This window comes from Erinaceus europaeus, chromosome X (assembly GCF_950295315.1).
Source record: "Erinaceus europaeus chromosome X, mEriEur2.1, whole genome shotgun sequence".
Taxonomy (NCBI): domain Eukaryota; kingdom Metazoa; phylum Chordata; class Mammalia; order Eulipotyphla; family Erinaceidae; genus Erinaceus; species Erinaceus europaeus.
Window position 1 is genome coordinate 95,869,239 of NC_080185.1, and position 27,366 is coordinate 95,896,604.

At 38.3% G+C, this 27,366-nt stretch overlaps 2 protein-coding genes across 13 annotated transcripts in view; one reads left to right on the forward strand and one right to left on the reverse strand.

Annotated features, from left to right (window-relative positions):
• CASK (calcium/calmodulin dependent serine protein kinase) overlaps nucleotides 1-27,366 on the forward strand; it is a 392,391-nt gene that overhangs the window by 208,413 nt on the left and 156,612 nt on the right. The window lies entirely within an intron of this gene.
• Nucleotides 8,032-13,550, reverse strand: GPR82 (G protein-coupled receptor 82). The gene is made up of 2 exons (XM_060183288.1): nucleotides 13,251-13,550; nucleotides 8,032-10,183 (listed from the first exon to the last, which is right to left on the reverse strand). Exon 2 carries the CDS (start codon nucleotides 10,147-10,149, stop codon nucleotides 9,142-9,144), a length of 1,008 nt encoding a protein of 335 aa, XP_060039271.1. The 5' UTR covers nucleotides 10,150-10,183; nucleotides 13,251-13,550; the 3' UTR covers nucleotides 8,032-9,141.

The window sequence follows — 27,366 nt, forward strand, 5'->3', positions numbered from 1 at the left end:
CACCTGGTTGAGCGCACATGTTACAGTGCTCAATGACCTGGGTTTAAGCTCCCGGTCCCCACCTACAGGGAGAAAGCTTTGCAAGTGGTAAAGCAGTGTTTCAGGTGTCTGTCTTTCTCCCTCTCCATCTCCCCCTTCCCTATTGATTTCTGACTGTCTCTATCCAATAAATAGATAATAATAAGAAAGATTAAAAGGGAGAATTGTCAATGGTAGTGACTTGCTGTGTTATCTGCTTAAAATTGCTTAATATAAGAGAGTATATATACTCAGAGACTTCCAAGGCAGAACTATGGTGACCCAGCCTTAGGAAGTTCACTCTCCCAGAAAGCAGATATTACAAGAAAATACTTCAAGGAATCTCATCAGAGCACAGCTGGGATTCTAGTAAAGAAAGAAATATCACTATCTAAAGGTTGGTGATTATGCATGGACAGCAAGAACAGAAGGGGAGGGTGAGAAAAATTCAAGTCAAAACATGGAACTGCATTGCTGGTGTGTGCCATATTTGCAGTTGCTTCAAATGTATGCAGCAGATTTAAAGGGCCTGCATAGAACCACTTTCAAACTGAGTGTCTTTAAAAATAAGGAGTTCAGGGGGTCGAGCGGTAGCACAGTGGGTTAAACCCACATGGCACAAAGCACAAGGACCCGTGCAAGGATCCTGGTTTGAGCCCCCGGCTCCCCACCTTCAGGGGAGTCACGTCACAGGTGGTGAAGAAGGTCTGCAGATGTCTGTCTTTCTCTCCCCCTCTGTCTTCCCCTCCACTCTCCATTTCTCTGTCCTATCCAACAACAACGACATCAGTAACAACAACAACAACAATAATAAACACAGCAACAATAAAAAACAACAAGGGCAACAAAAAAGGGGGGAAATAGCCTTCAGGAGCAGTGGATTTGAGGTGTAGGCATCGAGCCCCAGCAATAACCCTGGAGGCCAAAAAATGAATGAATAAATAAATAAATAAGGAGTTCAGAACTGCTGTCTAGAGCTATAGAAGTCATAGGTTCTTAACACAAACTCCAGAGAGCAATCAGAGAAACCAAGGAACTAAACACTACCCTTGTGGCAACAGGGATGCCAACCAAACTCTCTGGTGTCCCAGCTGCCATAGAGACACTGGTGAACTGGGTCAAACTGCCTTGCAGGAAAGAAAAAATGACCTTAAGCTCACAACAGAGTTTCAAGTTTCAGGAATCTATCTAGGAAGAGGAGGTCTGGGATCTCTCTCCTTGCTCCCCCAGACTAAGGGTTTGTTTAGTTTTCAAAACTCCTCTTTTCTCCCCACAATTCGCATACAAAGCAGAACCCAGCACCACCTGCTGGCCAACAACAGAAATCAAAACAGATGGGTAAACCTTGGAAAATACTGGTTTGAGAAAGTAAAAATGAAGGCCAGACATTTCATGATGCAGATTAAGTGGAGCTGTCAGAGAAAGAATTTGAGAAATACATTGTCAGGAAATTTGAAAAAATACAAAGCTCAATTTAATATGGAGAAATGATTTTTTAAAAAAAAAAGAAATCTATAATTTCGAAGATTCATTTGATAGGAAAACTTGAAAACAGAATTCCAGGGTGTAAAGAGTATTTTAAATTCCAATCTCATATAGCAAGTTAAGGAAGTATGCTTATACATCTAGAAGAGAAAACATCAAGAACAGAAGACAAAATTGAGTACACTCTTTGACTTATAAAGGAGGAAAAAGGTCTAGGAAAAAAATGAAGCAACTCTGAGAGATTAAAGACTCCACTAGAAAACAAATGTACAAAAAAAGAAAAAGAAAAGAAAATGCCAAAATTATAGGAGTCTCAGATGGAGAGAAGAGGAGCAGAAAACATATTCAAAGAAATAATAGCAGAAAAATTTCCAAATCTGGGATATGGTCAGGATGTAGATGTTCAGGAATCAGAGAGAATTCTCCTAAATCCAAATAGGCCTTTACCAAGACACATCATTGTGTAACTATCAAAAGTCAAAAACAAAGAAAAAAAATTTTTTTTAAACTAGGTGTTTTTTTTAAATATTTTATTTTATTTATTTATTCCCTTTTGTTGCCCTTGTTGTTTTATTGTTGTAGTTATTATTGTCGTCGTTGTTGGATAGGACAGAGAGAAATGGTGAGAGGAGGGGAAGACAGAGAGGGGGAGAGAAAGAGAGACACCTGCAGACCTGCTTCACCGCCTGTGAAGCAACTCCCCTGCAGGTGGGGAGCCGGGGTTCGAACCGGGATCCTTATGCCGGTCCTTGTACTTTGCGCCACCTGCGCTTAACCCGCTGCGCTACAGCCCGACTCCCACAAAGAAAATTTTTTACAAGCTGACAAGGAAAAGAAGAAAGTGACTTGTAAAAGAAGCTTAGTCAGACTTGCATCAGACTTTTCAGCAGGAACCATAGAGTCTAGGAGAAAGTGGAGTGGGATATTCAGGGTGTTTTATAAAAGACAACTCCAGCCATGCACACTTTACCCTGCAGGACTCTCATTCCAATATGAAGGAACAATCATATAGTACCAGTTACACAAAAACTAAAGCAGTTTGTCATTACTAGACTTGCCTCGCAAGAGTTACTGAAAAGAGTGCCAGAGAGAAAACAAGGAACATTTTAACTCTCAACAAGATAATACAGAGTAAAGCAGACCCAGAAACAGAAGCCATAGAAATATAAGCCAACAGGGGAGTTGGGCAGTAGCACAGTGGGTTAAGCGCAGGTGGCACAAAGCACAAGGAACGGCTTAAGGATCCCGGTTCGAGCCCCTGGCTCCCCACCTGCAGGGGAGTCGCTTCACAGGCGGTGAAGCAGGTCTGCAGGTGTCTCTCTTTCTCTCCCCCTCTCTGTCTTCCCCTCCTCTCACCATTTCTCTCTGTCCTATCCAACAACGACTACATCAATAACAACAACAATAATAACTACAACAGTAAAAGCAAGGGCAACAAAAGGGAAACTAAATAAATAAATATTAAAAAAGAAATGTAAGACAACTTTAAAGTATGAAAAAGGAAGAAATGGATAAAGGATGTTTAAGCAAATAATGATGCAACAATAAGTTTAAAGGAGACTCTCAGATATATTTATATATAATATATTTATATATAAATTGTATGTATAACACCATTATATATAACACATTTACATGCATACATAGTCTTCTGCATCTTTTTAAATTGAGTCATTTTCTCTAGTGCTTCCTAATCTTTCCTACATCGTTTTTATTTATTCCCATTCTTCTTATCACATATTGATATAATATTCTAAAGTTCTTTAGTTTGGTGTTTCTGTTCAAGGACTATTGTTGCTATAATTTATTTCCTTTACCAAATGACCTGCATTTCTTTGAAAGACAACCACCAGATGGTGTTACTCATATATGCAATATAAAGAACCGAAACACAGAAGCTTATTAAAAAGAAAAAAGGAAAAAAAAAAAAAAAAAAGGCCAAACTGTTGTAAAGACTTTGTGCAGACAGCGGTGGTTATGCTTGTGGGTGAGGACACAGAACTGTGATGGTGGGTGTGGTGTGGAACCATACTGCTATAGCCTTATGATTTTGTAAACCGTTAATAAACCAGCCATAAAAATTAATTTCAAAATATATATATCTATACATACTCAGAGTAAACTATTTCCTTATGTGTATTATAACAACTATCTCCTTATGTGTATTATAAAATGTCTAATAAAAATGTAACAACTTGAAAAATTACAATGTGTGAAAAATGTGTGGGTCATTTAGTAACATTAGCGTTGTGTTTAAAAAAAAAAAAAAAGCCACTCGACGATTTTTATTTTGAATTGTGCTCTCAGAAGGTAAGAACATGCTACCATAAATAATAATTGACACCGTACTGCTTTGTAAATTTTAAGTCTGGCATCTCATCTGGGGTGACTTAAGAAGCTGGTTAGGTCCTCTTCATATCTATTATTCAAAGCATGTATCTAGTTTCTCCACGTGCCTTCCCCACCCACCACTGGGAGAATGCTCAGGGCTGTAAAAGAGCAAAAATGGATGTCACCAGGCTTCTCAGAACCTAGTCCCTGATTTGGCACTGTGTCATGCTCCCTGCATTCTGTGTAAAGCATGAGGTCCCAGGTTTGGTCTCAAGCACTGCACCTACCAGAGATAAGCAGTCCTCTGGTCTCCCTTGTAAAAATAGATTAATGTTCCTAAAGATATTTTTGCTAGTAAAGCAACCTATTAAGCTTTCTTTGCATGCAGATGTCATCTGTTCCATGACTTATCTTTATGTAGTTGTTTGGGAGGTTTTTTGATTGTTCATTTTTGAGGTTTTGTTTTTATTTTGTTTTGGGTATACAGATTTTAGTTTCCATCAAAGCCACTACTTCCCTTCTACTTGATAGAGAAAACAAGAGGATAACTGCAGTGTTTCATTTGTTTTTACCTGTTTCATCTAGCCAAGAATATTCTTATATTCCCTCATTCATTCTCTCTCTCTCTAACTGTATACTCCGTAATTTTTGACATATAGCCCAAAAGCATTAGAGTTTCCAGTGACCCTAACACACTAATTTTTTTTTATTAATTACCTGGTTGATACATAGTCCTTTGAAATTCAGGAAAGAGTATCATATGTTCAGAGTCTTCCAATAGTCACAGTAGTGAAGTTTGGGACTGAATATTTTGTTGTGGAAGGCTGTCCAGTGTATTGTAAAATGCCTCATAGTGTCTTAGTTTCTACCCATCTTATGTCAGTAGCATTTTCCTCCAGTTTGATAACCTAACAACATGTCTCCAGACATTTCCAAATGTCTCCCAGGAAACAAAAATGGTCCCTGGTTAAGACCCACCGTCACAGTATACGTGCTTTGCGGTTTTTTATTCTGCTGTCTTCTCTTTTATTCCTCTTTTTTTTTTTTTTTCTGTGAAAGGCTATGAAAACTTCCATTATGGTTCAGTACTTTTTCTCTTTTCTTTTCCCTCGCCCATAAATTAAAAGTACTTTAGAAGAAATAATGCAGTTGTCAAGTTAAATGCAACTCCAGGCTCCTTGCCTGCATTCTTTGGATCTCTGTTAAGCACTGAGGGTTGGAATTTTCTTGTCTCTTCTAATTCCCAGAGACAGCCTCACAGTCACCTGGGCACAAAAAAACCAAGCAGTCCTTAGCCTTTTCTGTGTCTTTAACTCTTGATGTACAACTTTAGTGACTAGTAGATGAAGTTAAGCAGGTTCTCAAAATGTACATTGTAATAAGCACAGTCACTTTCTATTCTGGTATGGCCTGAGCCAGGAAGATCTGGGGTGGGATCAGCTTTTCGTTCTCAGAACTGTGCAAAACCCCAGTCACACACTCAGCCAGAAAGCTCCACCCAGGCATTTTTGGTCCTTGCTTCCTTTAAATGGTTTTTCTTGTGAACCTGTAAATAAGCCTGACTGCTCTTTGACTCTCTTCTGTTCTCAGTTCTCCTTTCACCTACTTTCAGCGAGATGTCATTACAAACAGTGTTCGTCACCACCTTACGCCAGTTACTGAGACACTGTGGATTTCTTACATTTCTTCCTCTATTGCTCTTGGTTCTTTTTATTTTCTTGGTTCTTTTATATCTCCTACCACAACTCCCAAAAGTCCCTTATGCTGTATATAAAGAAACTTATTCTCATGAAAAATTACTCTTTTTTTTTTTTTTTTTACCAGAGCACTGTTCAGCTTTGGCTTATGGTAGTACAGGGGATTGAAACTGGGACTTTGGAGCCTCAGGCATGAGAATCTGTTTGTATAACCATTATGCTATCTACCCTCTAATATATATATATTAACCATACTGGTTAATTATCTGCATTCTTTTCTTAGACATGGTTGTTGAACATATGTCAATATGTGTTGGGTGTGGAGTTTTAATCATTGTCCTTTGGGGGTGGGAGTCTCAGATCTTAAATTTATCTTGCATTTCTTTTTTATGTATATTTTTATTGTCTATTATCTTTATTTATTGGATAGAGACAGCCAGAAACTGAAAGGGAGGGGGGGATAGAGAGCGAGAGAGACACCTGCAGCAGTGCTTCACTACTCACAAAGCTTTCTCCCTGCAGGTGGGGACCAGGGAGTTGAACCTGTGTCCTTGCGCATTGTAACATGTGCACTCAACCAGGTGCACCACTACCCAGTCCCTATCTTGTATTTCTAATTACTGTGCTTCTCTTCTCCCACTCCATCTCCCCCCAAAATAAAGCCTCCTTCATTAAAAACAAAAAGGATGTTTTTTTTTTCTTACTAGGTGTGACTGCTTTTACTGCCCCTCTCCTTCTGAGCCAGGGTGTAATATAACAGTTCCTTTTCCTAATGCCTCTCCCCGCTAAATCAGTGCACTCTGAGTCTGGGGAGGGTGTAGTCAGGGGAAAGTCCAAGGTGTTAGTCTGTGAAATCTGTGAGAGTAAAATGCTAAGCAAATTGCCAGTGCCTCTCTATGCTCCCTTTGTGGTTTGCTAGCAAGATTTTTCTTTCAGTTTATCACCCCACGTTTGTTTATTACAACTCCCATCCCACAGACTACAAGGTCAAGGATGGGCTTTCGGAAAACTCAGAACAGGCTTAGCTTCTTCCTCTTCTTCCTGAGCAGTAGAAATTTACTTCCAGATTGAATAGTGTCAATATGAAACACTTTGAAAGCTGCTGTCATCTGAGTGTAGCTTTAAAGGTTTTGTTAAGAGTGAAACTACTGACATGACTATGCTGGATGGCTTGAACACTCTTGATTAATTTTGAGTTGCTTTGTGATTTTCATGTCTAAACTTTCTAGATTGGATACCTGATTACAGCAACTCTCAAGGAGGGGAGAGTCACCTGGAGTCCCCAGGTCTGCTTTTGTCTCTGCATCTCTACAAATTAATCCACCAGAAATTAGATCACTCCTATAAAAGAATAAATGTACACTCTAAATATTTGAGACTGAAATGTTTTTAGACCTCTCCAAGAATTCTCGGTTAAGTTTTGAAGTTAAAGGTGGAGGGGGCCAGTGTTTACTGTTCATCTTTCTTGTTTAATGAGAATTCACATGTATTGGAAAAATCTTAGTAGCTTTGAACACATGGCTCTTGTAAAATCTATACTGTTATTTCTAAATTCAGGAGTAGAACTTGCTATGAGATTAAAGGTCTAGAAATGCTATGTGAGCTTGCTTTAAATTTCTCCTGAACTCTGAAAAAGTTACCATATAGCGAACAAGTCTTTTAAAAGTAATCTCTGAATGACGTAGGAAGTTAATAGGGGTTCTTTTCCTTTCCTTTTGTTTCTTTCTTTCTTTTTTGTTTTTGTCATCTTCTGTTTTTTAGAGAGAGAGTGAAAGAGACCACAGCACTGAAGCTTCCTTCAATGTGTGTATGTGGGGTGTGTGGGGATAGGTGGTCCCAAACCTGGGTCGCTTGCATGGCAAAGCAGCAGACTATCCAAGTGAGTTATTATTTCAGCAGCCCAAAAACTGTAGTTAATGGTTATTGCTATTCAACTGTTTTTGTGTGATTCCATTTTGAGCAGAAAATGCAATGCCCTAGAAGTAGAAATGAAAAAGACTGTAGGGCCAGTGAGGGAGCGCACCTAAGAGGGTGTCTGCTTTATGATGTGCATGACCCAAGTTCAAGTCTGGCCTCTACTCCAGTGGAGGAAGCTTTTGTGCAATAGTATCTTTCCTTTTCTCCCTTTGTCTCTTTCTGTCAAAGAAACTAGTCTGAAGCAGTAAAGCCCCAGCGACAACCAAGAAAAGAGAGGAGAGGAGAGGGGAGGGGAGGGGAGGACAGGAGGGGAGGGGAGAAGGGAGGGGAGAGGAGAGGGAGAGGAGAAGGGAGGGGAGAGGGGAGGAAGGGAAGGGAAGGAAACGGAAGGGAAGGAAACGGAAGGGAAGGAAAGGGAAGGAGGTAAAAGAAGAGAAAGGAGAGGAGGAGAAGGAAGGGAAGGGAAGGGAAGGGAAGGGAAGGGAAGGGAAGGGAAGGGAAGGGAACGGAAGGGAACGGAAGGGAACGGAAGGGAACGGAAGGGAACGGAAGGGAACGGAAGGGAACGGAAGGGAACGGAAGGGAAGGAAAGGGAAGGAGGTAAAAGAAGAGAAAGGACTAGAGCTCTGAAGGTTCTTATGATCTCTTTTGGAAGATAAAATACACATTGAAATACTTTAGATTATAATGTATAGAATACAGTATACAGTCACAAGCATTTGCCTTACTAATAAGATTCATGGCAGGAGCAACCTTTAAGGCATATTTCCTCTTTAAATGTCTACTTATATATTGAAGAAAATGTGAATGACTTAACTATACACTTCAGGTTTGTCATCTGTAAATTGTGATGATTAAAATAATTCATTATATAAGCAAAGTGCCTGGCACAAAAATGGTAGCTAGCTACTCGCAGTAACGATAATGGTAACTGAAGTCCGTGCTATTTTTTTTTCATCCTACAAATGAAGAAGTGAACACTTAAGAAGAAAAAATAATTTACTTAAGATTATCCAGCTAATCAAGAGGTAGACCAAAGGTTGAACCTAGGGAATCTAACTCCAGAAACCAATGTCTAGAATATGATATTACATTATCTGACCTTTTATTCATTTATTTCACACACACAAAAATTTAGTTGAACATGTCTACAGACCGGGTACTATTTGTAACAACATTATTTATATTGAATGTAGAAGAAATACACAAAATATGATCAGCATACAGTAGCATTGTATTATCTTTTTGATAAATCTTAGTCAAAGTATTTAAGTATACTTATAAATATTATCTACTTAATAAATATAGACTCAGTGATTATTACCTCTCCCAGTAACATGTGCCAGATAATATGAAGTGTCTTTATAAGACCTTAGACTTTGACACTTATTTATACATCTAGATAGGACTAAATTAAGACACTTCTTACTCATTTTTTCCTTTACTCATTCTTAAAGTTACCAACAAAATATTAGCCACAGTAGACCACTGTATTATAAATACTAGGAAGCAGGGGTCAGAAATCATTTCATTCTTTGTTCACAGCCATGAAATACTATGTCTATATGTTTAAATCAAAGAGATCTTCTTGATATCTGTTGTCAACCAAACTATGACATGTTAATCACTCTGTTTAACATCTCGAATAGTCATATGAACTCTTTTTCTATTGACGGTGTTTTCCATTCAGAAGTTAATCACAGGGCTCTTGTATATGTGAATCAGATTTTGTACAAAGAGAATATAATGTCTTCTTGAACTTTTTGTCTAAAAAAAGAAATATAATGGGGTCTGTACTACTTCTGGCTGATGCAAGACAGGTAAGGATGTTTTTTATTTCTATTAAAAAATTCCGTTGCTCACAGTCAGCATTTAGTAGAGCATAAAAAATGGGTTTAAAAATGCTGTATGGAAGAAAACAAACTATTAGCAGAATCTGAATGACCAACAGATGCTTTCTCACAGAATGGTAAGTCATATCTTTCTCCATAATGGATGTACAGGTTCTTATTTTTCTTAGATGACTGACAAAAGAGTAGTATGAGGTTAGCACAACTAAAAATGAGAATCCAATGAATGTAGTTCCAATGAGGCCTGCAATCTGAGAGAGCATAGCCCCGGATTCTGTCTTCCAATTATAGCACAAGTTTTCTCCTTCCTCTGTAGTCTCTACCACTGAGTAGTATACGATAACTGGAACTATTATACCTCCTACAATTACCCAGATGTAAACACAGAGTTTTTTAGCAAAGTTGGGCTGGCGAAATTTTTTCAGTAAATGGCCGTAGAAGACTCTATCATAGCATGAAGTGGTCTCTTGTATGGAATCCTTTTTCATTAAGGTAGCATAGCGGCTTACGGCAATCCAACACAAAATCAAGAGGCTGACAAACATGCTTACATGCATGGAAACAGTTCCCAGAAAATTCACTGCCCTGCACTGTGCAGATTGATATTCCCATTCGTCGCCTTTCCAGAAATAGATGCTTATGAAAGGCATCGCACTGCACACGAGTAAGTTTGCAGTCACAAGATGTGCAAGGTAGATATGCGTTGACGTTCTCTTACCTATTTTTGTTAAAAATACCCATTGAGAGAGAGAATTTCCAAAGACACCAATGATACAAAGGAAGGTATAAGTGAGTGGTAAAGCCACAGAAGAGATCTTGCTTGGTCGAATACATATTGAGCTGTTACTCATTTATACCAGATTTCCTTGAGTTTTGTCACAGGAGCTAGAACAGAATTGCAGATATTGAATATTAAAATCATAGCTGTTACTTGAACTGAATAGTTTTAGTTTCTGTGAGATGGAAAAGGGAAGTATACATGACTTACTACCTTTTTTTAAAATTTCTTTATTGGGGGATTAGTGTTTTACAGTCAACGGTAAAATACAATGGTTTGTACATGCATACTATTTCCACATAACAATACAACCCCCACTAGGTCCTCCTCTGCCATCATGTTTCAGGACCTGAACCTCCTGCCCCGCCCCACCACCACCCCAGAGTCTTTTGCTTTTGTGCAGTACACCAACTTCAGTCCAAATTCTGCTTAGTTTTCCCTTCTGATCTTATTTTTCAACTTCTGTCTATGAGAGAGATCATCCCATATTCATCCTTTTGTTTCTGACTTACTACCTTTTTATTAAACATTTTTATTATTTATTTATTTATTTATTTATTGAATAGAGAGAAAGAGAAATTGAGAGGAGAGGAGGAGAAAGAGACACTCACAGAACTGTTTTACTGCCTTTGAAGGCTTCCCCTTGCAAGTGGCAACTGGGGAACTTGAACCTGGGTAATTGCACACTGTAATGTGTGCATTTAACCAGATGCACCACAGCCTGATCCCGACTTTGTACCTTTTCTAAATCAGGCTTGTTCCGTCAAAATGAAGGGAAAAGGTTGTGTGTGTGTGTGTGTGTGTGTGTGTGTGTGTGTGTGTGTGTGTGTGTGTGTGTGTGATGAATAGCCACTTTATCTAAAAAAAAATTGCTATTAGTAAGTTATTTTATCCTAGAGAAATTTGAAGTTCCTATAGTATATTTTAAAGCAATTTGTAAATGAAGAGTGAAAAGTAACCTTAAAAGATTTATATTTTGTTTTATGAGAAAGAGCAAAAGAGAGACAAGAGAACTACTCAGCTTTGCCATATGCAGTACCAGGAATTGAACCTGGGACCATAGATACTCATGTTCTGTGCTTTCCCACTGAGCTATCCCCCCTGGCCCTATAATTTTTTAAGGCACATGCAAGCAATGCACACTACTGAAAAGAAAGTATTGTGAAAATTATTTTTGTGGCTACATTAATAAAGAAGACTAAAATTTTTTATCAGCACCTTCACTGTATATCAATATTTTTCAGAGGATTATCTCTCCATAGCTAGGTTAAAGCACTTCTCTTGTACTCCAATACTCTTGGGGGAAAAAAATCTCTTCCTATTTCAGTAGTAAACTTCAGCCCACATAAACAAATACTCGAGAAAGATCCTGAAATGAACAGAAGAAAGTGTCTGGAAGAATAGATAAACACCAAAATCCCAGAGTCTTTACTAAAGAACACCAGTAATGTCTCATTTCAAATATTTAATGCTAACTTAGCCTTCAATTAAAAGATCACTTTAAAATTCTGTCAAAGGTGTGCTTGTTTTGCTTGCCAGTTAGAGCGCCCTCATGTGTTGCCATATATAATTTACAGTCGGATTTTCAGAGAAAATGATATTTTAGAAGATATTTTAATCACAGATTTGATACAGGTGTGGTTTTGGGGTTTTGTGTGTGTTTCTTATTTTCAAAAGCCTCTTTAATCAGCAGGTATATATGAAGCTTAAAAAGTCACATACAAAAAAATACAAAAAAGTCATTCTTTCTTTTTAGTGGAAAATAACAAAGAAAAATTATTGGATTCTGATCCGATAAGAATCGTTTTCTCTATTTAGAAGATGCCACATGTCTCTGTTTTTCATCATAACTTTCTAGGTGTCACTTGTCCATGCTTTCATAGTCTGTAGTAGGGATTCTCAATTTTTCTAACATTCTTTTGGTAAACACAAATATTTTACCATGTACAGCCTTCAGAGATTCTTCTATGCTCCCAGCCCTCAGGAACATTTTATTATCTATACCACTCCAGAACCAAAGGCATTTTGGAATACAGAAATTAGGGATTTGTGTTTGTTTGTTGTCATGTACACTGTTGTAATTTTGCAATAATTTCTTAAACCAAACAATCCCCACCCAAATGGTTGAAAGCCTCCAGGCTATTCAGTGACTCTAGGTTCAAATACTGAGGCCCTTAGTTAATGTCTAGTAGCAGTGTCCTCACTGTTTTATTTCTTTGGAATTTTTAATTGGGTGATGTTACGTTTGCTCCAGAGTAAGTTTGTATCTTAGCCTAGTGCAAACTGGTGAATTGGGCTCTGTTTGCAGCTTATGGATGTCCAGCTATAAAGATACAAAGTCCGATCTATAACTTGACTGATTTAAAATTCAATTGAATAAAGAATCACATAAGCTTGTTTATTGCTTTAAAAACTACCTGTTCCAAATAGATTTTTATCTTACCTAAGGAATGGAGCTTCCTTTTATAATGATATTAAAGAAAGCACTACCCCCTGCCTTCTATAGATAATGCATTATATACTAAGAGCCATAAAGGTAATGATGTTTCTGTACTAGTATATAGCTGTATTTGTTTTTTTCAGTCAGAAGACTCTCTCACAACATCTGTGAAACTCTATCACTCATTATCATTACCTTGCTTTTTTCTGTTTCACACTAGCAAATGTGTAGGAACAAAAGTAAAAAGACTCCCACAGAGGCTAATATTATCAGACAGATCATTGTGTGACCTTACAAGAGCTTCACTGTGCAAAGGATTAGTTTGTCATCTTTAGCTTCCCAAACAGAACTTTCACTCTAAAACTACTAGATAATTGTTTGTTTGTTTGTTTGTTTGTTTGTTTTTCTGAGATTTGGAAACTATGAAAGCTGGGAAAAAAAAAACTCAGATGAAAACAGATTGTTCCATACAGAGGACTGTTTCCCCAGAAAATGTTCTCCCTGTATTCCCCTCATCAGAATGTCTTATCATGTACATATTGCTGCTCTGCTAACTTAACATAAAAATTTCTACAGCTGTGATTTCATTTACTAATGATAATTACTGAATAGTCCAGCTACCTTTCTGAATAACCAGCTTACAACACTTCAACATTTTTGCCCCATTAAGAGTTTTTTTTTTTTTTGTAGAGTTAACTTTTAGACTAAAAAGTGACTGAGTAAATCAATCTTACCTGTAAATGTAGATTTTGTTAAACAGGGCACTGTTTAACAAAATTTGTTCAAGGGCAGAGAGGTGAAATTTTCAGACTGAAAATTTTCTGATCGTCACTCTCCCAGTCTCCTTCATGACACCCACTACAGTGGGAAGAAAGGGAAATTAAACTTGAGTATTGGAGAAATTCAATAGTTATGCTAAGTGTAGCAACTACTTAAAAAAAAAAAACAGCCCTCATTTCTCTATTTCTGTAAGGAGGAAGTTGCTTGACAAAATTTATACTGCACTTCCTTGTGGTGACTTCACGAACCAGCTCTACCTCAGCTTGATTAACATGCTTGGTGGAAATTTAAATTCAAAGGTTTAATCCCCAGAGCTAGCTAGTTCATTGATTCATACAATGTGGTGGTAGAGAGGACCACTCCATATAATCCAAGAAAGTATTGGTACAGACTTGTTTATAAAATCACTTGTGAGTGAAATTCAGTTTTCTTCCCAGTAGTAGCTTGCTAGAATCAAATATGGAACTGAGCTACTACTTAATGATCCTTCTTTTTTTTCTAATATTTTATTTATTAATGAGAAAGATAGGAAGAGAAAGAACCAGACATCACTCTGGTGCATGTGCTACCAGGAATCAAACTCTGGACCTAGTGCTTGAGAGTCCAGTGCCTTGTCCGCTGCACCACCTCCTGGACCACCTCATGATCCTTCTTAATCTCTCTCTCTCTCTCTCTCTCTCTCTCTCTCTCTCTCTCTCTCTCTCTCTCTCTTCCCTTTCTCTTCTCTCTCTCTTCCTTCTGTCTCTACCCCCCCACCCGGAACAACACATATAAGTACATACAACACACTGGAGCCGAGTTTGGTTATTAATGAACTAACTCATCCTATCCTTACCCAATTCTAAGAACTGATTTGTGCTATCTCCACCAGATTAAAATGACTATATAGTTTGAAGCATTTCCTATGGGTTTGGGAGTTACAGGAAAGGACCATAATCAGAAGACCAAATATTCCCGTGATTAGATGAATAAGTAAGCTTTGATGTAATAATTTCCCACCACCACACTGGGAGGAAGCCTCCATACTGTGCTGTTTTTCCCACTTTTCCCCAATCTCTCTGTCTTCCTCTTTCTCCCCCCCCCAACTTTTTAAAAATACAGATGATTTTTAAAATATTTAATTTATTTATTTATTGGATAGAAGCAAAGATAAATGGGGACAGAGGACGGGGAAGATAGTGAGGGAGAGAGACACCTGCGGCACTGCTTCACCACTCGCAAAGCTTGCTCTCTGCAGGTAAAGACCAAGGGCTTGAACATGGGTCTTTGTGTATTGTAACGTGCGCTCAACCAGGTGCGCCACCACCCGGTCCCCTCTGTCTCTCTCTCTCTCTCTATCTCAAAAGGCCAGCCTGAAATGTTCAGTCCCCAGCAATGACAAAAAAAAAAAAAAAAGTTGTCAATTTTACTTATAGGCTTGTTTAATGAGCCTCTGAACTACTGATTCAATGAAAGCCACGTGTGCACAGTAGCAGAGGCAGATCTGTATCGCACACAACAGTGGACATCAAAATGAGAACAGAAATCTAATTTCATCAAGCCTGAGCACTTTTAAATATCATTAAGTCTTTCCATAAGATTAATAGAAGTAGGGGGCTGGGTGGTGGAACACCTGGTTGAGTGCACATGTTATAAAGCGCATGGACGAGGGTTCAAGCCCCCAGTCCCCACCTGCAAGGGGAAAGCTTTGCGAGTGGTGAAGCAGTGTGGCAGGTGTCTCTCTGTCCCTCTTCCTTCTCTACCACCCCCTTCCCTCTCGATTTCTAGATGTTTCTATCCAGTAAATAAAAATTTTTAATGAGAAAAATTTAATAGAAGTACTTTGCCATTTCTCATGCCTCCCCCCATGTTTACCTTATTTCTTGTTGATTGCATAAATTCCCCTGGTGTTTGCTAATATTTCCCTGTAAAACAAAAATGAGAACTACCTGAATGTCTGAATTTTGTTCTGCTGCTGTTCACATGGGCATTACTTGCCTTAAGTACAACCACACACTCTGGGTTACATGTTCATTGATGGCAGAGCAATTTGACTTTTGTAATCACTACAACATTTTGTTTTTGTTTGTCTGGGAAATCAGGAGTTGAACCCAGAACTTTATACATTCAAAACAGGACCACTACCACTGAGCTCTATCCCTCGCCCTATGGAATTACTATAATTTTTCATATTCCAGGAAGGAATTACTTAGGAATACTCCACACATACCTAAAAAAAATTTTTAAGTATCTTAGAGAAAAAAGAATGGAAATAGAATGCTGTTTCTAAGTGATTGATAGTTGTAGCATTACCTGCATAAGCTTAAGCCCATTTGATCCACAAAGTGAATAAAGTTGCTCTCCACAATGTTGACTCCATTGTCCCCAAATTCAGTGACACTGCTTCATTTATTCAGGGCTTCTGGGGGACAGGTGACAGCTCTGAAAACTGAGTAGATGTTACTCCTTTGTAAGCGCTTGCCTTTAGAAAGAACATCTCCATTTGTAAGGCAGGCTCTTTTAGCTACTGCTGGAGAGGGATAACCAAATCACTTGATTACTTCTGATTTATTTTATCATCTTTTTATTGGTAGAAACAGCCACAAATCGAGGGGGTAGGGGAAGAAAGAGGGAGAGAGACAGAGAGCACTTTGCGGCAGAACCACTCACAAAGCTTTCCCCCTACAGGTGGGGGCTAGAGGCTTGAACCAGGGTCCTTGCACTTTGTAACATGTGTGCTCAACCAGGTGCGCCACCACCAGGGCCCTTCACTTTGTTATTTATCTTGGAGAAGGCTATAGTTCGAATGTCCATAACAGTGAAACCCAAGTTTACTGTCTCCATAACTGGCCATCACCCTCAGCATCCATTGTCTTTACCTTAAAATATTGTTTGATGGTGTGACTTGGACAGTTGGTGGGTGTAATCAGTTTTCCTGACTATCTCCCATGAACACAGAAGGTATGCATGTTTTTTAACTCATTTCCCCCCTATTGATTGGCCTTTTCTTGTAGAGGAAGCTTCAGCCAAAAACTTGGCAGGTAGCTGCCGAGGGAACTTGAGGCCCTGGTTAGTTCCCTGGGTACTGCATATGACAAGAGAGGTGCTCTGGTGTCTGATAAAAAAAAAAAAAAGAAGAAGAACTTAAGGTAGAGAGGAAATTATTGTTTTCCTCCTCTACGAAGCAAGACCTAGGGATCATTCCTGATTCCTCTTTCCTTCGCATCTCAGATTTATTCCACTGCTGTTACTGTAGCTTGTAGCTTATAGCACCACCACCAGCAGTGTTAACCACATCTAATAAAGTTTACTGTGTGCCAGGCATCCTGCTATGTGATTTGCATGCTTGTCTTAGTTTTCAAAATGCCCTCTGAAATATCTTAATTTAAAAGGTAGGGGAAACTGAAGATCAGAAAGGCTACAGAATTTACCAAAGGTCCGGTTGACTGGCTCCACCCTCATCAGGAGATTCAAGAGAACAAGACGATAGCTGCTATGTCTTTTTCTTCCCTCTAATTTTTTTTATTGGTGATTCCTTCAAGTTCCATCCAAGATGACCATGCTTTTTTAAAATGTAAATTCTATGATGACAGTACTGTCACTTCGGTAGAATTCTGTTGGTCACATTGAGCCAGCAAAGCTATGTGGTGACAGGGGTAAGTATCAGATGAGGATCCTTGGTTGCCATCTTAAAAGCATGCAACCACAAATAACAATTGACCGTTATGTGAAGGAAGAATCATAAGTAACACTTAGCATGATTGATAGAGGACTGATGGTTTCATGGGCACGAAAGCATGGATAGGTAGAAGTTATGTCATTTCTTCCTCTATTTTGATAATCAGATTAGTATATTTTTCTCAATGCAGTTCATCCAACAAATACTTATTAAATATCCTACTGCTTCTAGTGGCATGTAGAGATTACAAAAGAAATGTTTTTAGCCACATACTAATTTGGGGTCTCTGGAAATTCAAGAGGGATTCCACAAATAAGCCTAAAATTCAGATTGATGTGTGATGTGTGATACAGACTCGTTAAATACTCTGTGGATCAGAAAAGGGAGGAAACAGTGAATAAAAGTTGCTCTGAAACAAAATGGGGTGGAGGAGGGAACACGTGGTGCTTATCAGGTTCGTGGAGGGTGCCAGGCAGAGCATTTTACATATGAGAGTCCTAGAAATAAAGTGGTAGTCTCACTTTTCATGTGAGGAAATTGAGTCTCAAAGAGGTTGAATAGCATGTCCAAGGTAGCACACCTAGTAAACCAAGTTTAAAACACTTGTCCTTTTTTATTTTTTTTTCAACCTCACCTTCAAAAGCAGAAAATTCTGATTTTTCTTTGAGGATCAATATGATGAGTACCTTATGACATGTATGGATGTATGGTAAGTAAACCTGAGTCAACAACTGAACACTTAACTTACTCAAACGTGGTTTTCTGTTCCTGGTGCTCAGGCAGAGGACTTGACTATAGAAACAACCAAACCCAATTATTGTCCTGGAAAACTTTAAGATGTCATTAATTTAATATATTCACCCCAGAAATATCAGTATAAATCCTTCATGATTTGAGTGATTTTGAGTTCCCTAAATGGAAAATTACATGGGACATTTTGCTCTTAATGTTTCTTCTGCAATACTAGGAAATTATTGCAATTGATAGAAAAGTTTAAATGTGGAAATTCTCGTCAAAAGTTTCAAGAGTCGCAAGTTCTGGGTAAAAGTGACCCCTTGCACTTCTTATTCAGGTCACCTATAATTTTCTTTGGTTCTTTTTCTTCTTCCCTGACTCCTCTTCTGCTTCTGTTAGCCAAGTCCAAAAATTCTTACCTAATGGTTCTAATTAATTCCTATATAACCTGCCAATTACTGATGCAAGTGTTCTTCTCTGACCCTTGTGATGTACTCCTTGAAATATTAGAGTAGTGCGAATGAAGTGTTGGGGCTGGTTACTCTCTGCAGACTTTTGTGTACTTCTGCTTTCAGGTATATATTTTTCCCTGGTTTGTGGACACATGTGAACATATGCTCTATCTCAGGGGACCTGGTCTATATCTAGGTTTTGGGGACTTTGTTGGGGATTGGAACACCTGGAATGGAATTAGAGAATACTATGAAAGGAAAGGTCTCACCCGAGTGATGAAGCTGAAGGGTTGTCTATCCTACAGTTTTGTTAATGTCTCCTTTCTTAAATTAAAAAAAAAGAAAGAAATATTAGTGTAGTTCCCTAGAATATGATTCCTGTCGTATCTTTTTTTTTTTTTTTTCACTCTGGCCCCAAAATTCATTTGGAGGGTTTTAGTAAGAATGATTTAAAGGACAATTTATTGTGATAAACAATGGTGGTCTGAATACAACAGGGGGATGTGATATCTTTCCTGACACATTAGGGGTAGAGTTAGGATCCCTTATCCACTTTCCTTAGGGCCAGAAGACAGAAGCCAAAGGACAGTGGAGTCAAAGCTAAGCATCGGGAGCTCAACTATATCATTATTGTAGACTGCTCAAGCTAGTGTCTCAACTGACTGAAGATGGCTAGATTAGAAAGAGAAGACTTGCCTCATGGATTCCACACTAAAACTTCACATTCCAAAGGTCACTGTTTCTTAGAAGAAGGAGGAGAAGAAAAAGAAGAAGGTGTGGGGGGGGAACACCAGTGGAAGCCTTTATCTAGTCCAGTGCACACACACCCTACGTACCAACTGTTGCATTAAGAGAGGAATGAAGCACAGATCTGTTACTCAAAACTGTGGTTTGTTCAAGTCTCTCTGAACCCTTTGTCTCTTGAGGATGTGGTGTCTGGCCACAGTCCTGTCTCTAGTTGTACTGCTCTGAGGCCCACTATAACCAGCTATTATTATGAACATTCCACCCTTCAACATGTTGTGAAGAACCACCTCTGCTTGCTCTTAAGAACTGGTTTTACAGCCCACATTTGAGAAATTTGTAAGAGCATAGAAGTTACTAGCTTTGTACAAAAGATCTAATGAGAAAATTTAAATAGACCACCTAAAGTTCTATTTAGGGGTTGAGTTCTATCTTTTCACATAGGTTTTAATACACTGGGCTGACACTGGCTTGTAGAAATGCACACCGCAGTCTTGGTGGCAGTCAGACAACTGAAATGACCTCAGAGGTAGTAGCTGGAAAGCAGATGGTTAATTAGCAGATCTAGGGAAGAAACTTTAGCATTGTATTAAATGAAGTAAAAGTACTTCTGAGGACACTGAAATTTTGAACTTAAACAGCTTTGGGTCAGCCAAGTTGGATTCATAGCATATTTAACAACCTACCTCTAATGTATTTTTTACAATTTCTATGACAGGCCAAAGTAAATAAACATTTCTGAAAATTAAACATTTGATGATAGAACTCTGAAAGTAATTTTGACCACCATAATTACTTCTCTTGAATGTCTAGATGAAATTATCTTGAGGTTATGGGAAAAAGAATAGGCCAAGGAAAGATGATACAAAGTTGGATATCTAGCACTTACTTACCTGTTAGTGTTTGTATGTATTTTCTCTTACTAAACACTCCATGTATTAAAGTAACAAGGTTTTCTGAGAACCCACTTTTAGAAAATTGATGTTAATAATAAATGACAGCCACCAAAGTGCTTTTATAATTATACTGATTCATCAAAATTTAAGAATATCTGATATAGATACTTTGATCATTTTCTAGAGGCAGTTTAGAGGAAAAATAGCTTGACAATGGTAATCTAACTTCTATGTTGTAAGGTCTAGTACTACCGCAATCCGACTTGACATTTTTGATAAAATAGCCAACTATTCTCCAGTGACCAATTTATATCTCTCTTATATACCTATTACCCATTTTTAAATTTGGAACTGTATTACTTTCTGCCAAATCTCCACTGATATGATATGTTTTCCCTTTTGTAATTGACAATATGAGGTTCATATCTTGAGAATAAATATACCATTTCCATAGCCACCCCCCCCCTCGGGATTTCTGCATTCACTAATGGTCCTTGCCTAAGTCATCTCTCATGTTGGTGGTTGCATCACATTAGTAATCTTTTGGTGGAAGTATCATGGTTAAAGTAGTCATTTTTAAGGTCTCACTGTCACTAAGTCTAGGAGTTTATAGTTTCCTCAAATTGCCACTATCTGTGACATGGTTGCTAACATTGCCATGTTGCTTGCTTCTTCCCATTTTCATAAAAAAAAAAAAATAGGTCAAAATTTATTGTTTAAATACTATACTATAAAGTACATAAGCCAGGAAATATAAACTCTTTGTCATTCTCTATCTCCAGAAACACCTGATAGTGAAAACTGGAAAGAAAAACCACTGTTACATTTTTAGGCAGAAAATATTGAGAACTCATTTTTTGGAAATACTGTAGCCAGCAGAGGGCAGTATATTACCAGTTTTAGGTAAACCTCTTCTAATTAGAAACTGAAACATAAACTGCCTGGATTGCACTATTTTCCAGCTTGGAATTTAGCACATTATAAAAATTCAGATTTTAAAAAACTCTAATACATGGGGCTAGGGAGAGAGCATACTGGTTATGCAAAAGACACCCATGCCTGAGGTTCTGAGGTCTCAGGTTCAATTCCCAGCCCCATCATAAGCCAGAGGTGAGCAGTGCTCTGGTTATTCTCTCTGTATCTCTCAGTAAAATAAAATATCTTTATAAAAAATGTGCTTGGAAGTTAACATTTAAAAAAAAACTCTAATACAGGGGCCAGGCAGTGATACACACAGTTAAGTGTACATATTACCATGCTCTAAGACCCAGGTTTGAGCCACTGCTCCCCTCCTGCAGGGGAGAGCACTATACCACTGGTGAAGCAGGTCTGCAAGTGTCTCTCTTTCTCCTTCTCTGTCTACCCCTCCCTCTCAATTTTTCTCTGTCCTATTACATAAAATAGAAAAAAATAAAAAGCTCTAATACAATTATAAACTTATTTTAGAAAGAAGAACGCTGTAAGCATGATAGAACAGAAATAGTTGTATGAATAATGAATTTCTGTCTGTAAATTTAAGGCACCGTGCCACTCAACGGCCTTTAATAGGATATGGACAATTTGTTTTCTTTCATGTTGTGCTAGTATACAAAGAGCCATTTTTGTAAAAAAAAAAAAAAAAAAACCTTCGCAACGACTGTTTTCCATCCTAGTGGAAAAGACAGAGGGTGAATTTTTAGTATGTGACAGTTTTTTACCATGACTTTTAGTTTCTCTTTGACCATTTTTTAAATGCATAACAATATTCATAGAATAGAGGTTTTAAAGGTTTAAAAATAATACTAAAGTGCTTACAATGAAAGCAGTGCTGTGTCTAATACTAAATGAGATGTTAAGTGTATTTCAGTCGGTGAAGCATGTGTAGGAGACATGTTTATCCTCCACTGTGGTTATCTGCTCCCTTCATCTTGAGAAACTCTTCTGCCTGCCTTATTTTTCAGTTATCTCCATCAGGGGGAGCACATGCTTGGTTTTTGTTTTGTTTTTTTTTATTTCTGAGAGCACACAGTTTGTTACTAGATCTTCCAGAACTCTGCCATCCCCACCCTGCAGTGGTTTAGAAAATAGATATCCCTCCTTCTCTCTGTTACACGCACGCACACACACACACGCATGCACACCTATCAAGTAAGATAATTGAAGGCATTTTATCTTTTGTTGTTTTTTTTTAAAAATTACTTGATGTATTTGTCATCATATTATAAACTAATGGCAGACATAGTCTTGACCTCTATTTTATATGCATCATTTATCTATTCTGTGTACCATGCCTCTCCCATACTTGGTGAGTTATAACAGCCAGTTCTCTCTCAGTTCTGTAATTTGGACTCTGTTGGACAGTTCTAACCAGTTTCTTAGTCATCTGACAGCTCTCCTGAGGCTGGAAGTTCAAGATGGCTTCACTTAGAAGTCTGAAATCTCAATAGGGGTGACTGAGCAGGAGGAGCAACTCTCCCCATGAGATCTTTCATCCTGGAATTATTTTATAACATATTGAGTGTGTTACGGTTCCAGCAGAGCAAACTGAACGCTTTAAGCACTTATTCCAATGTTGTATGTCATCAGTCACCTTTTCTTGGTCAAACACAAATCATAATGCCTGCCCAGATGTGGGTTATAGGCAAAAGGCTTCACCTCAGAATGGGAAGAGTTGCAGAGGATTTTAATGGTCCATACTTTCAATATTCTTGTAATTGTAATGTCCTAAAGAGATGTGTATAGCTATATTACAGTTGCTGAGTAACATAATATGTACACCCCAGAGTTCATTGTTTCTTGGAAATTTGACTTCGCAAGGGGATATCGCACTGTATCCCAGCTTAGTCTTGAAGCTTTCATTTTACTTTCACTATTTCTTATAATCAAAAGTTCATCTAGGTGGGTAGAGCACCAGGTTAAGCACACGTAATATAAAACACAAGGACCCGCGCAAGGATCCCGGTTCAAGCTCCTGACTCTCCACCCAAAGGGGGCGTCACTTGACAGAGTGAAGCAGGTCTGCAGATGTCTTTCACTCCCCCTCTCTGTCTTCCCCTCCTTTCTCAATTTCTCTCTGTCCTGTCTAGCAACAACAACAATAACAATGGGGGGGGGAAAGATGGCCTCCAGGAGCAGTGGATTCATAGTGCATGCACCAAGCCTTAGCGATAACCCTCGAGGAAAAGGAAAAAAAGTTCACTTGAAGTACTGTGATCCCATGCGTTTTCCTTGATGCTTTTTATCCTCTGTAAACAACCTCTTCCTTTTCTATTTCATTTATTTACTTACTTATGTATTTACTTCTACCAGAGCACTGCTTAGTTCTGGCTTACAGTGGTGCTGGGGATTGAACCTGGGACATAGGAACCTTAGGCATGAGAGTCTTTTGTACATAACTATGTTCTGTTTCTCCTAGTTTGATCCTGAGAGCTAGATTAATCCATTACATCTCCAATATCAGAATCTTAGAAAGATGACTAGTCCAGCATATCCCTTTGATAGCTGCCCCCGCCCCAAGCCATGCTGGGTTATACTCATTACTCAATTTTCAGTTGTTTGCAAGATCCTAAGCACTATTAAAGCTCAAAGCTCACATTTACATTTACTTAGCTGACTCCATTCGCGGCTTGCCACATATATTTGGAACTCTGTAATCAGTCCCCACAAGAGCTGACCCATGTGTTCCAGTGTTGTTCAAGCCTCACTGGCCACAAAGGGGAACTGAATATGAACATGCATGCAAACCTCATCAGTTCCCTTTGCAACCAGCTGAAAGTTGTTTTTCAATAATAGAGAGGAAACAAGTGTTTCTCTTCTGAGTACAGACTGAATTTCCACAAAGATATAAAGCAGTTCTGCTTCTGGCAGATCAAGGAACACGAGAGAAAAGGGCACCGAATTGTGAAGAACGTATTTAAAAGAGAAAGTTGAAAACCCAGCAAAACAGAATTAAGAGAAAGGAAGGTATACTGCTTATTAGCAAAGGAAGGAAAAGAAGCGGAGGGACATTGGAGGTACTAGAAAATCTTGCTTAGGTAATTGGACGTGAAAGAGACAAGAACTGTAGGAAGCTAAAGCGCTTAAATAATCCCCTAGTAGTGAATGCCTACTGTATGCTGAGCAAAGTGCACAGGACAAACTGACGACCAAAAAAGATTCAGGGAATCAACACCGTTCAGGGTCATTGACTGTAACCAGCAACGCCTGCGTACATCTGAGTAGCCCCAAGGGCCAGGTGGCCCCTGGTAGCCACTCATTATTAAGACATCGAACATTTTGAAGCCCCAAGATTTCCATTCAAGAATGATCTTTAATCTAAACTTTATTAAATGTTTGAAATGCTTTGCTACATTTTCAGCTTGCTGAGAATCCATTACTCTGTTGAAACAGTTCTGTTAGCAAAAAAAAAAAAAAAAAACTCTCTAGCTTTCTATTCCATTTCAAAGCTGTAATTATTAGACAAGCCCCTCTTAAAGTCTGGCGAAACATAATTGTGGGCCCCCTCCCCAATCACTGGTTCTTTTCCTGCACATTCTGTTGCTTGCTTTTTCTTTTTCTTTTTTTTTTTTCCCCCTACATACATCTCTGTTGTAATGGCTTTCCTTTTGTCATCTGCTTTAAGGCTAAACAGTCCCAAATCCCATCCTGTCACCTTTACTAACATTCTGCAGGGTGCCCTCACTCTCCTCTTCCACTTGCTTCTGGTCAGAGTTTGGTTCTGACCAGCACGAAACATACCACATCAGTTACCACTCCTGGCCCGGACAGTGCTGAAACCTAGTTATATTACCATTTCTTAGTTACTTCCTCTCACCTCATTTGATTCAGGTCAGCTTCCATTGCCAGTAGTCCTAGTATTGACGTTTACCTTGAGCCTCTGACTTATTCCATTTTATCCATTTCCTCCTTCCTCTCCCTTGACATATGAGTAGTTACATAACATGCTGACTGTTTACTACTTGTCAGGAATATTTTTATGTACTCATTTAGCCCTTATAACAACACTGTAAATGCTATTATCATTCTTGTTTATTTAGTAGCACAAAGAAAAGTTGTTAATGGTTATATAGTAAGCGATAGAGCCAGGCTGTTGAACTCAGCCTGGCCACAATAACCACCCTTTTAATCTTTCTGCTGTGCTGCCTCTCCATTGATGATGATATGCGATGATGATGATGTTGGATTAAGAATAACTACTGAATCCCCAATATAATAATCCTTGTCATGGCCTTCCCAATGAATTGATAACACCCCCCAGTCTATTGGTTAAGACTGTTCCATTGGACTATGTTTGGGTGGCCAATATACTGTCTTCACTGTTGTCCACGCCCCCCAACACTTCTTCCCCCCAACCCTCTCTAATTTTTCTTTACCCATTAGTGAATGATCTATCCTTCCTTTAGGTGTGTTAATAAATTTAACAGATCTAGTAGACTTTATATCTTTTTTTCAGTGGTTTTTATATGTCTGCACTCAGATGTTTGACTATTGTAGTAAGCATGTCCAATTTCAAAATCATTTTTATCTCCGTGTTTTTAGGTGAAACTTCATTTGAACGCCTGTGTATACCTTATGGTTAAAATGCTAATTGTAAGATAATTTTATCTACAAAGTTGGTGATTTGGTCCTTGAGGGAATAAATATCAAAGAGCCAAGGTGTGTCTAAGCTTATTAATTAGGTAATGCTTTTTACTTTGCTTATGCTATTTGGCAAAATCAATCATAAGCAAAGTAAAAGACAAGTCCTGTTCCAATATCATTTACCATTCAGTAAATAGTCATTATCAAGAATATATATAAAGAGCTACTTCAGCAATTTAAAAGTTAAATGAGTTATCAAGAAAAAAGAAAGACAGTGGTGTAAGTATTAACCCAAGAAGGAAACTGAATGCCCGAGAGAGAGAGAGAGAGAGAGAGAGAGAAAACACCTCAATTTCACTTGCAATCAGAGCAGTGGTAGATGCCATTTCACAACTACCAGATTGACAAAAGCTGTTAATTCTGATAAAATCTGAGTGTTGGTGGTGATGTGAGTAAACAGAAACTCATATCTTACTTGTGGGATACATGTGTAAATTTGTAATATCACTTGTGAGAGTGATCTGTCAAAACTCACACAAGCTGAAAATGTGCGTGCCCTCACACAATCAAACATTTCTACTTCTGGGTGTCAGTCATAGAGAAATTCCACCCATGTGCACAGGGCATGTGAGACCAGACTGTGCTTCCTAATATTAAAAAAGTGGAAACCACCTGATGGCCTATAGTTGAACTGTTGTATATTCACACAGTAAAACACTAAAGCATCCATGAAAATGAGTGAATGAAACCTGTATGTACCAACGGGAATAAACATAGTTTCAGTGCAAAAAGTTACCAAAGGACATCATAGTAAGATACTAGCTACTTAGATTTTTTTATATTTATTTATATTCCTTTTTGTTGCCCTTGTGTTTTTTATTGTTGTTGTAGTTATTATTGTTGTTATTGATGCCGTTGTTATTAGATAGGACAGAGAGAAATAGAGAGAGGAGGGGAACACAGAGAGGGGAGATGAAAGATAGACATCTGCAGACCTGCTTCACCATTTGTGAAGTGACTGCCCTACAGGTGGGGAACCGGGATCCTTACACTGGTTCTTGTGCTTTGTGCCACATGCGCTTAACCTGCTGCACTACTGCCCGACTCCCAGCTACTTAAATTTTTAAACAAAAATTGTATATTGCTTTAAATACATGTCTCTTATGAATTATAAAATATACATCAGAATTCTATATATTAAAGCAAGAGAGAGGCTACCTGCATATGGGAAGCCAATATATCTACCTTTTTGGATTGTGTCTGAATACAAGAGAACTTTCAAGTAAATTGTATCAAAACTTTAATATCTGTTCAGTTTGGGTAATGGAAACTTACCTGCTTGTTATAGTGAATGTTTCCATTTTTGTATATTTGAAATGTTTTATGGCTTCACAAAGTTTCTATGTGGACTTAAAAACCCAGCATTACTCCAAAATAGCTTCAGCAAAGAAAAAAAAAAAAAAGTTTCTGTGCATCACCAGCACCTGTATTAATTAACAACATAATTAAGAAGCCTTTTTTCGAAGTCATGTTAGGATACTTCTTTATAGATGTCCTGGGCCACAAACAGAAATAATATGGATGAGATGCTCTAATTTGACTCCACCTTTCATTATCCTATTCATCATGTTTCTTCTGTACTAGGTTATCATCTGTTTCCATGAGAGCTTCCACAGTGTACAAATGCACAAGGACTTGAAAAGTAGTCATTATTTTCTTTCCTTTGGAAAATTACTTATTCATTTAATTTGGATAGAGACAGAGTTGAGAGGGAAGGGGGAGAGAGAGAGAGAATGGCATCTGCAGCACTGTCTCACCGCTTGTAAAGCTTTCCCCCTGCAGGTGGGGACTGGGGGCTTGAACCTGAGTCTGTTCATTGTAACATGTGCACTCAACCAGGTGAACCACTACCTGCCCCCCCCTTTTTTTTTACAGAAGACATCCCGGTGGTTACCAGTGTGCTTGAGTGTAAATAAAACAAAAATAAAAAATATCCCCTTAGCAGAGATGTTGTCTATGATCTATA